This window comes from Eurosta solidaginis, chromosome 5, assembly GCF_040869045.1.
Source record: "Eurosta solidaginis isolate ZX-2024a chromosome 5, ASM4086904v1, whole genome shotgun sequence".
NCBI classification, from domain to species: domain Eukaryota; kingdom Metazoa; phylum Arthropoda; class Insecta; order Diptera; family Tephritidae; genus Eurosta; species Eurosta solidaginis.
Window position 1 is genome coordinate 180,712,059 of NC_090323.1, and position 11,435 is coordinate 180,723,493.

Sequence of the window (11,435 nt, forward strand, 5' to 3'; positions counted from 1 at the left end):
AACTTGCACTTTTTACGATAAAATTTTATTGAGCTACAAAAGTCAAGGGAAAAAATGTTCAAAGAACAAATATAAAAGGTTCAGATTTTTAAAGAGAAAAATCTTAAAACACCCTTTAAAAAAATTCAAAAATCGCTGCGAATATTGAAAGGCCTATAACTTGCACTTTGTAAGACAAAATTTCATTGAGCTACAAAAGCAATACCCAAAAAGTTCAGAGAAATAAAAATGGAAGGTTAAAATTTTTTAAAGAGAAAAATCTTAAGATACCCTTTGAAAAAAATTCTAAAATAACTGCGAATTTTGAAAGGCCTATAACTTGCACTTTGTATGGTAAAATTTTATTGAGCTACAAAATAAATATTCAGAAAAGTTCAGAAAACTAAAAATAAAAGCTTCTAAGTTCGCTGTACATGCTTGCATACAAAAAAACAAAAAAAAAATGGTATATATAATTTTTTTTTTTTTTTTTTTTTTGAAAAATCCAACAAAAAGTTCAATATTTAAATGAAAAAAGAAATTTATATGCATACATATATATGTAAACCAATAGAGATTTTAAACTTGCCAAACACAAATCCATACATATGTACATATTTACAAAATTAGTAATATTTTATTTCATAAAGCAATATAAAAGCAAAATATACAAAGCAACAATAACACATTTTAAAAGCAAAACATTTAATGTACATGCAAATGAAACGCCAGCACTCAAACATCAAAACAACATCAATCGTAGCCACGGTATGCACCATAAACACTACGTCCACCCACATATGGACGATCGTTATAACCACCATCATAACGCGGTAAGCCATAACGATCCGTATTTTTATAGTAACCATAACCACGATTGCGTTGACCGGAGTAGAGTGGATTCTTATAGCCATAATACTGATTTAAACCGCCATTACCTCCATAGCCGCCATAACCCCCATTGCCACCTAATATATTTGTGCCTTGACTGCCAGGATAATATCCGCCTGCTGCTGCGCCTGTATTAGTTGGATAATATCCTGTGCCATAACTAGTGCCATATCCACCAGCGCCATTCCCATAATAGCCACCACCATTGTACGCATAATTAGGATAATTACTGCCACTCCAACCGCTGCTGCTGCTGGCGGGATATCTATTTGGATAGTAGCCATTCGAGTATGTGTTGGTTGGATAATATGTGCTCGGTCTGTCTGTGCCATAACCATATGGATAGCCACTGCCATATCCACTTCCATAACCGTAGCTTGGATTTTGACCAAATAAGCTGCCTAAATTGAATACTAAATACATAAATATGAGAGAACAAAAAACATAAATTAGAATGACAAAAAACAGGAAAAGCAGAAAAAGGAGGAAAGAGGTATTCATATATAACAGAGATGTTAAAGAGTGCATTCAATTTGGAATAATTATTTTCTTTGATTGCAAGTGGTATCTCTCTTCAAGTGGCTTTTGAAAAGAAACGCCTTCCCATTACTTTATCTTTATTAAGGATGGATATTTTACGTATGCATCACTCGTGGTTGTGGGAAATATGCAGATTTTCCAGCAAGACCACCCTAAAAGGTGGTTTTTGAAGAGCTAAGGGCTGAAGCTCAAGTTCGTTGCTATGCATGAGTTTGAGAGACCAGCTAATCCAACAAATAAAAACGTTAAGGATGACAACATCAAAAAGTATTTATTATGGACGGAATCGACAAATACAATATCAAAGATAGAAGCACGGTGAATTATGTCAATCGCCTATGACCACAATGTTTCGTTGGATCTAAAAAAAAAAGCGCAAGCCTTATTTACCTACACTTTATATTAGAATCGAATATAAATGCTCCACAAACGATCTCTGTTAAGTTCCTAGAAACTTTGGCATCCAAACAGACCAGTAAATAAGGTGGATGTGCTTATCGAGCAAATAAGGGAATATCCCCGTAAGGAGTGTGGAAAGTTTCGGTAATTATAACTGAGGAGAGCGTCATGAGCATGACGCTCACAGAGTCGGTAAATTCTTATGTGGGGCTATTCCTGTAAACAACGCTCTCAGAACGTAATAACCACTTCTTGCCGTAGAGGGAAGCAGACTTCTCACGGAGTGGTGTGTTGCTCTGGCTCAAATTTCATCTGTATATTGTTCTATTAAACTAATCTTAACTGCCAACTTGCTTAGACTTTCGTTGGAAGATGTCGGTATAAAATCCTGACTATTGGATTTAATGGAGCTCTGTTAAAACAGCAACAGGCGGAAATGAGAAGGATGGTTCGCAGACGTAAACAATGAGTACTATGGAGGCGAGACATGGTTCTCGCCTGCCGAGTTAATACAACTGTTCAGAGTAAGGGTTACTAACTTGCATTTATCAGACAGGAATAAAAAGTGGCTATACACAGCACTAATCAAAGGAAAAGGCCCACTAGCCTTCATTTTCTACTCTGGGTAAGCTTCACCAAAAGCATGTCAAAATGTTCCCAGCGGAGTTCACATAAACTTTGACGTGCGCCGTAGTCTCTTCATAAAGGGGATGAGGAACCAGGCGGACTAAGGAAGCAACCTCGTGAATAAGTTGCCATTCTCCAACTGAGGTTTTATATAGTGAATTATCCTGCAGGTTGGCTGGATCATATTTAGTTCTGGCGCCAGCTACAGTCTTCCAAGTGGAGAAGGCCATTGAAGTGGAAACGGAATGCTGAAAGGGCTTTTGTCTGGCTTCAAAATAAACCAAAAAGTCTTCAGCGATGGAAAAATTGCTTCAGAATATATCTTGGTCACATTTTGTTACTCGACCAGTCCATGATGGATCGTTAGCTACACAGAGGCATTAGAGTTTTATTAAAAAAGAAAAACATTTCGCAGGTTGTTCTTCCAGTATTACCCTCCAAAGGACAAGAAAGGACTTGAGTGATAAAAAGGATTTCAAATGCAAAAACCGGTTTTCATCATAACTGAATTATATCTGGGGACCTGTGATAGCAGATGTAGGAAATTCAGGTTAGAGAAGGGAACGATCGGGCATGAACCGTGCTCAAGTCCTGGACACGCACGACTAAGATTCCAGCTTTTAGGAGTGGCACAACTACCAGACCTACAAATAGCAAGTGGCATAGGTCCTAAAAACGTCTAATATTTGACAAGAGGAAGAAATATTTTAAAATATAGGTATTGGTTTTTGATGATCTTTATTAACTTGGGCGTTGAGTAAATTTATGATAGCATTATGGACTCATTCAGTCTATACCCCCAGCGGGTCAGGGGGTTATAATATACCCTCGTTAGGTATGCCTGTCGTAAGAGGCAACAAATATACGAAGTAGATTCAAAGAGTTGTGTAGCGCAACCCTTTCAGGTTGGCAGCGCAATATATAGCTTCTCCAAACCCAATTGTCAACCTCACCTCTCCATGGCGAATCCTGTTTCATTAACAGCCGAGGCTCAGGCGAACTCCCAACAGATTTAGTGGGTGGGAGGGCGGTATGGCCTGGAAGGTCACATATGGTCATAACAAATCGTTCCCCAGATGGTCGGGCTGGGTACCGGAACGTACCGGTTCTGCATCCGGCAAAGTACCATCAACATCGATAGCACTACCCGAGGCCTTCGGGGAGTGGCCTTATCGCTACAACAACAACAACATTCAGTCTATATAAGGTCTCCACGGAACGGTCAGTTCAACATAACCTAATTGCAAGACTTAGCCAGGGTGGGCTCTGAACAGACATCGCTGCACATGCAACCGACTTAAGAATTCACTTCATGACCAAACGTATTTGTGGGTATAAACTTCTGATGACAAATATAAATCTTAGAAGGTCCGTCCAGGTAAAACGCAGCTATTAATCAGACAAGAATACCGACATGTAGTGAGATTGCCGACAGGTCGCTTTAAGTGATATAAACGCATGAATGTGATGGACATACATAACACGCAATCTAACAATCCTGCCTTGAGGATATGGTTCATCTGCTTATGATAGAAATTCATATTAACATAAAATGCGTACATTGTTTGACGCAAATAATTTTGGGAACTTTTGGATTAATATTTGCTCTGGTGCACAGATTTGTTAATATGTAACTTAAAACGTTAAAACAAACTTCTGGTAACACTACGGACTCAATCAGTCTATGTGAGGTCCTCATGGACCGGCCAGTTCAACCTACCTAGCTTTAACTTCAAAAATTATTTAAGGTTACCAATTCTATTAATAGTAGACTTGAACCTGATTTCTGGAAACTTATAAAAATGTTCCTAATTTGAAGGCTGTGCATTTTTTAACAAGATGTTTTGACAATGTATTAAAGTATGGTTGTTCTCATGGGCGAATGGCCCGCATTGCGTAGCTTGTTCAAGCCCAACTCTTACATTCCCGTTCGCGCCTTCAGTGTAACGTAAGCTATATAAGTACGATAAAGAGAAAACATCCGTAGGCTTCGGCATACTTAACTTAAGCTCTCATTTAGGCTTACGGCCACCAAAGAATGCGGCTGAAATAACGCATTTGTTTTGCTTTTCGTGTATAACTTGACATGGCTATACTTAGTATATAAACCTTAACTCCAGTTTCCATGCTACGTCTACTTCCGTTCATAAACACAACAGTTTGTAACAAAGATACATATGCCTGCAACGAAATGGGGACAATCACGCACGACTGAACTAGTTAAAAACACGTTGAAAACGCCAGCAAGGGGGGCAAGTGGCATTTCGTAGAACATCATGTCTTTCGAAAGAACTGCAAGGATACAGAATTATAACTAGTACCGTCTCTTAATACGATAGTTCTACGCTACCTCGGAACAAGTTCAATTCACTGCGGAGCGCCTATCGAATCATCCTCCAGTTATACAAACTGATGGCAATCTTCCATATCGGTCCCCTAAGTGCACGTACAGGATCAGGTAGTCTTCCAATTTTAGATTATTCTACAATTGTACCGCCTCAAGATATTGGGTCTCGTTGAATCAACTGACTCTATGAACCTGGCCAAAAGATCTCTTGAGATATGCAGATAAGTTATAATGCACTGGTGTGCGATTTTCAAAAGGGTGGAATTTGATTGACTTTACCGCTGGTAGCCTTAAGTGCGAAGTACCAATTTTAACAAAGCAATTACATCACATCAAACGGCAAGTATAGCTGGATCGTCCAGATAATGAGCCATCTATAAGATGCAGATATCTATCAGATCTTTTTATTCGTAAACTAAATTAACGTATTAGAGCGTATTACTAAAAAAAACAAGTAAAGAAGGCTATGTTCGGGTGTAACCGAACATTACATACACAGCTGCCAAACTACAGCTTGCAAAACTTTTAAATTTCCTTCTTTCAAAAGTGGGCAGTGCCACGCCCATTGTCCAAAATTTTACTAATTTTCTATTCTGCGTCACAAGGTCACCTACTAAATTTCATAGCTTTATCCGTCTTTGGTAATGAATTATCGAACTTTTTCGGTTTTTCGAAATTTTCGCACGCCTATGAATTTAAACTCTAAGGGCTGTTTTCTGAAGTATACTTTAAGGCCCCTTTTGTAAGCAATGCGATGTTTTAATACAGGTAGTGCAAGGCTACAACAGTGTTTGGTAGCGTCCTTTCCCACCACACCAATGCTCAGGAGTTAAACTCCCGGGAAGAGTCGCCCCTCAGCTGTAGTTTGACAAACAATCCGAGTTTGTTGCTGTCATTAAAAGCTTCTCAGCCTTACAGATGCCATCCGGAGTCGGCATTGCACATGCGGGCTTCGCCCCGCCAATTTGTGTAACAAACTCACAAGAAGCACCACGGAAATTGGAAGAGAAGGTCAGCCTAGATCCGAGTTTTTATTACATTGTGCGAGTTTTCGGTTGATTTTTAAGTAGCTTCTCGTTGAGCTATAAATATTAAACTCTAAACACAATTCGGGACACCGTCACAATGCATAGACAATTAGAAATTTCATCCGAGATTTGGACTTTTGGGAACCGTTTTTAAGGAACTTTCCGGTAGTCTTGAGACTTGAAAATTAAAAGGTGGATCAAAGTTAAATGACAGTTTAACCCATGTTGTTCCAGTTGAGGCTAACAAACATAATACCTGATACGTAGTAGAGAATCTGACGACAATGCATTTAATAAAGAAAAAATTTCCGATATTTGGTGCCCGCGGCAAGAAGTTTAAAAATTACGTATCAAACGGTTCGATAAAGTTTAAAGAAACTTCCCATTCAGCTATAGGATTGAAACTCACACACAGTTCCGAAGACCAAGACAAAGGAGAAAAAAAATATGCTAGGCGGCGCTCGGGTGTAGCTAGTTCATGCTAAATTTGGAACCTTTCGTAAGATTTTCATGCAAATTCTAGGAAAGCTAGGTGTTTGAAATTTTAAACTAACTTCAAATTCTAAAGGGCTGTATCTTAGACAAAAAGCTCCGCGAATATGCGTACGGATGGAGGCATTTGGAAAGGGATTCAAGAACTTGATAAGCGCAATACAAAGCTTTATAGCTTCAAAGCTTCCGCACCCCAATTGTCAACCTCACCTACGCGAGGAGAATTCGGTTACAAATATGAATGTATCATACACATATTTAGCAGGCGAGGCTCTGGCGACCCCAAGTTCCTCATGGAGGAGGGATGGCCTGGTGGGAGGCGGGATGGCCTAGAAGGTTTAATGTGGTCATATTAATTGTTCCCAAGACGGTCGGGCTAGTACCTTAATGGTGCCTTGTTACCACAACGTACCACATTTATATCGGGCAAAGGACTACCAACATCGATAACACTCATCAAAATCTTCGGGAAGTGTCTTTGTCGTTAATATATCAATAACAAGAGGCATTTGGAAAACTGTAATATGGCGATCAATTTTAAGAGACTTGCCATTATGCTTCAATCATGAAACTTCTCACATGATTCATAGCACTGAGATTATGCAACAAAAGGACAAAATAAAAGTAACACGAAATAATTTTAAGACTTCCTTCACACAAATGCATCAAAACTCAGCGGAAAATGTACCTATCCTTAAACACAGCCTGATGATTTTTGATTTAGAAATTTTAACAAATGATATTGAGTTACTCTATAGTGACGTATGGGTCATTTGGACTCGAGTTTGACTCAAACTTTTAGTAATATTCTTTTAAATAATAATTATAGAAGTTTTGAAGCTTTATTACTTAGAAGGGAATACTCATTAAATACCAAGCTAATGAAATGTTCCGAAGATCATGAGTAGGTCTTACAACTTTTGACTAGCCCGTTACTAGTATCGTTCAAAAGAGATAACTGTAGGCTGATGACGGATACTCAAACTGAACACTGCTTTTTGGCGTTACATGCTTTGAAATTAGCCCTATTCAGTGACAACAGATGTAGGAAGTATGGCTTGGAGTAGAAAATGATCCAGCAGTTTTGTGCTCGTGCATTCACTCTACAAAAGCTCATCAAGGACTAGCCAGTTTGACCTAACCTAAGCTAATGAAGCAACTTAGGTGTGAAATTTACACAAAAATTACAACTTTCTAAGAGTGATGGGTGACTACGAAATCACTTCACTTTTTAATTTCAAACAAACTATAGAAGTCTTCTTTGAAGTTGGCTGTGCCATATATTTTAATGAGAAATTGACATTCAATATTTACCTCAAGATGCTCTAGGAATTTCACAAAGACAAAGTAGCTAATTTTAGCTTGTGACGAGTGGGTAAGGTTGCATTTGAAGCACATATTTAAAAAAAAATACTTGGCCCAATTTATTTCCGAGAAGATTTAGGCTTGCCTTCCAATTTTTGTGGCGCTCCCTTTTAGTGTTTTCTAAAAATTGGCGAGACTTATGTACATGTTTTATGCTTACTCCGAACGGCAGCTGCAAGCTGAGAAGCTTTTCATGGCAGAATTACATACGGAGTATTTGACAAAGCACTGCCGAGGTCGACCGCGCTTATAAAATTTGTATTCTTATTGAAAAAATTTGTTTCGTGTTTTTGATTTTGCTTTACACGGAACTTGAACTCAGGGCCTTCGGTTTTATAGTCGAAGCACGCTGCGCTTTAATCCTTTCGAACCAAAGGAAGTGCTTTGCAATTTTGTATGTCATTTTCATGTTTCGAATAAGTTTAGGAATTTCGTAGTGCATTCTAAGGCAATGTCTTCTGTAATAGGCAGCCATTGCGGATACTTGCAGGAAAATAAGGGAAACTGGACTTTTTTGAAAGAGGGTTTTAGCACTAATGAACAATGTCGACCATATTGGACATTTACGTCGATGGCATTATGTTACCGACTGTCTTACACCCAAAAATACTGAGTGTGACGTTCGATCAGGATCTACATTTTGTTGAGCATGCATCAGCAATTGTACCTAAAATCCAGAGCCGTAACAAAATGCTCAAATCTTTTGCCAGCAGGTTTTAGGGTAAAGACAAAGAAACGCTCATTACCCCTACAAAGCAATTCACCTGCTGTTTGCATGCTACGCGTCGGCGATATGTTCTCCGAGCCTAAAGGTTTCTCATTGGAAGAAACTACATTCCTGTCAAAACGTCGCTCTCAGAACTGCTACTGGTTGTCTTCTTATATCCCAAAGCACTATTTTATTGTTTATTGTTATAAAATTTACTTAAAATATTAAGTACAATGTTCTTATGGTTACGTATGAACTACTTATAAAGCAGAATATAAAAATAGCAAAAAATTAGCTCTAGGTAGCGACAAGTCCAGAGCAACTGTACTACTCAGCGAGTTAAATTCACGAATAGCTCGATTAATGGGGGCATTATTTGCATAGTTGGTTCAGTTATCACCATAGAAAGGATAAAAATACCGGAGGGTTCGTTGCGGAACGTTGAAATTAATCTTTTCCATCAAATATGGACAGTCAATGAACCTATTAATAATGTTATACATTAAGCATAAGCAAAGTATGGATATACATCTTTCGAGAGACTTCAAACTTAAGAGCATAAGACGAGCTGAATAAGAAGGGATGGGTTCCGAGAAGTTTACATAGTGAGGCGAGATTACTCTTTATAAGGGAAAAAAGTAGCACAAAAAGGTCCTTAAAGGAATCGACTAAATCGCATAGAAACTCTATATCATGTATTGCCCGGTGAATCACGTTCTTAAATTCAAACAACCTTAGCTTGCACCCTAGCCCAACTTTTATCTGCCTACTGTAACAGGCTAAACTCTTACCTATTCAGAATCAACCACGACATACATAATGTATATCGCGCTTTAAGGTGTGACTACATGACACCAACCATCTTTTCAATTGCAATTTAGAATCAACTACTCTAACACCCCTTTCGCTCTGGTCCACAACTGTTGAAACTGCAAAGTTTACATGGACTCTTGTTAGAGGACATTGATGATAATTTGTGAATGGTTGCAACTATTGGTTGGGGCGAAGCACTACACCAAATAATTATTTAACAAGTTCTCTTCTCCCACAAATTTTCAAACCAAAATTTGCTTTGCACATACATATGTGCCAACTAACTCCCCTTCCCTATAATGAAATTTATGGATCTACCACAGAGTCCGCGCCAAAAAAAATAGGGTCACGTCAGGATAATTGAGCATTGTACTTAAATTTATATAAACTGCAACAAATATCACGATACTTACATCTCGCCGATGTGCCCGAGCTCGCCAAATCTTGTTCAATCGTTTCATCTTTTACGTTTGTGCTATCTTCTGCTGAAATTTCCGTGAAAATTAACGCACAAAACCACAGCTAAGAAAGAAATACAATACATTTTTGGTATCAGAACAGAACTTTTAAACCAATTTTTTTTACAAATAATTTAAAATTTAATATTTTCACAAGTTAAATAAATAAAACTGACCAACACAATTGCCAACTTTGTGCTTGAGAACATTTTGAACATTTTTTTTTTTTTTTTTTTTTTTGAAGTTACTTAAGTAATTTCCAACACAACCGATGCGTACCGCACTTTGTTGTTAACTATACAAACAAACAATAAATACACTTTCGTTTTCCACCAACAGAACAACAAAAAACACGCTTAGAACACAATATGAAAATTCTCAAGTTTAAATCGCAACAGCAGACAATTTCAAGTTCATGCTTAACAACCAACGACTCAGTATTTAAGTATTTACACGCTGATAAAACGAATGAATGAGCCAACGAACCTCAAGTTGAGGAGTTTTAAGTATTTTTGATCATTTTTCCCAGCGCACAGCTCAATTTATATATTTTTTCATTTTCCGTCTGAGTTACTCCAGTAAGTATGACAGACATAAATAACTCTCATATAATAACATTAGCTTTAGCCGCCACCCTCAGACGCTGACGCTGACTTTGGGTGAGTAACAGGTGTCGGTTTGTCTGTCTGTTTGTTCACAATATTTAAGCTCATCAAACTGAGCGCAGATGTTTGGCTAGCAAATATAATTATGTTTAATGTGGGATAGGCGTGGAAGTAACATGTAAATACTTAAAAATACTTAAGTCAGTTTGTAAACTTATATTAAATTATAATTCTCGAAATAATTGTAATTGAGTCAGAGCTGCGAAAATTGTTGCCTTTTTGATGAACATTGTTGTTTACAAAACCTTCCTTGTGACAGAGTATTTTTATAAAGGCAAAACATAAATATGACGTTTGTTCATTCAAGGTTCAAGCAACTGAAGACAGTTATTGATTCTAGTAATGAAGTACATATTCATATATTTGAATGAATCTAAATATCATTTACTTAGCTATGGAAAATCCGCCTTATTAGTATGTTAGAAAGGTAGCTGGCAACGCGACTTCAGCTCTACGTGGGAAGATGAACGAAGTGCGAACTAGTCCCTCACTGTGCCCAGAGCACCCACTTGGGCAAATGTCTACCGAAAAGAGAAGATATAGAGGAAGATAGCTGATAATTAACGGAATCATGTGGAAATAGCCAAATAATACAGCTGGATGATATTGTGGTGTTAGTTTGATAACCTGCAACAATGTGTAAATAGAGCACTGAAAAATGGGGTTCAAATGCCAAGGTGTGACTACTGTGTGCTGTGTGCTGAAACCCGAGGATGCTGAACTCGTTGCATCATCAGAATCTGAATAAAAAATCAACACGGTATAGGAAGATGCTTTTTTTTATCTGTACACACGGTATAGGATGAGAGCTTAGAAAGATATTCTGGGGCACCGACAAAATTTATACTCACCTCATGAAGAGATGTATTAGACACAGCAGCCATAGTTCACTTAAAACAGGGGAGATATTGCATACCTAGATCAAAACAGCTATCAACTCTAAGAATCGCAATATTCAGGAAATGGGAAAAAGTTACTGCTTCTCCCGTATGCGCCAATGCAATTTTTATTTTTTACAAAGCCTTTTCTTGCTGAATTCTTTATGTTTTAGTTTATCGAGTATACAGTTCGATAGGTGTTGAGCGAGGAAAATATTCATAACTTCAAAATTTCATATTTTTG

The 11,435-nt window shown here is 37.8% G+C and overlaps 1 protein-coding gene across 1 annotated transcript; it reads right to left on the reverse strand.

The window, feature by feature from the left end:
• Positions 1–596: 596 nt before the first annotated feature.
• On the reverse strand, positions 597–10,170 carry LOC137253832 (keratin-associated protein 19-2). The gene is made up of 3 exons (XM_067791354.1): positions 9,825–10,170; positions 9,604–9,712; positions 597–1,283 (listed from the first exon to the last, which is right to left on the reverse strand). Exons 1-3 carry the CDS (start codon positions 9,864–9,866, stop codon positions 733–735), a joined length of 702 nt encoding a protein of 233 aa, XP_067647455.1. The 5' UTR covers positions 9,867–10,170; the 3' UTR covers positions 597–732.
• Positions 10,171–11,435: the final 1,265 nt, after the last annotated feature.

Excerpts from the sequence above, each read along its gene's own strand:
- LOC137253832 (XM_067791354.1), bottom strand. The coding sequence starts at position 9,866 with ATGTTCAAAATGTTCTCAAGCACAAAGTTGGCAATTGTGTTG. Across the intron at positions 9,713-9,824 it reads CAAAGTTGGCAATTGTGTTG|CTGTGGTTTTGTGCGTTAAT; the intron begins GTCAGTTTTATT and ends TTTCTTTCTTAG. Across the intron at positions 1,284-9,603 it reads CTCGGGCACATCGGCGAGAT|TATTCAATTTAGGCAGCTTA; the intron begins GTAAGTATCGTG and ends TTATGTATTTAG.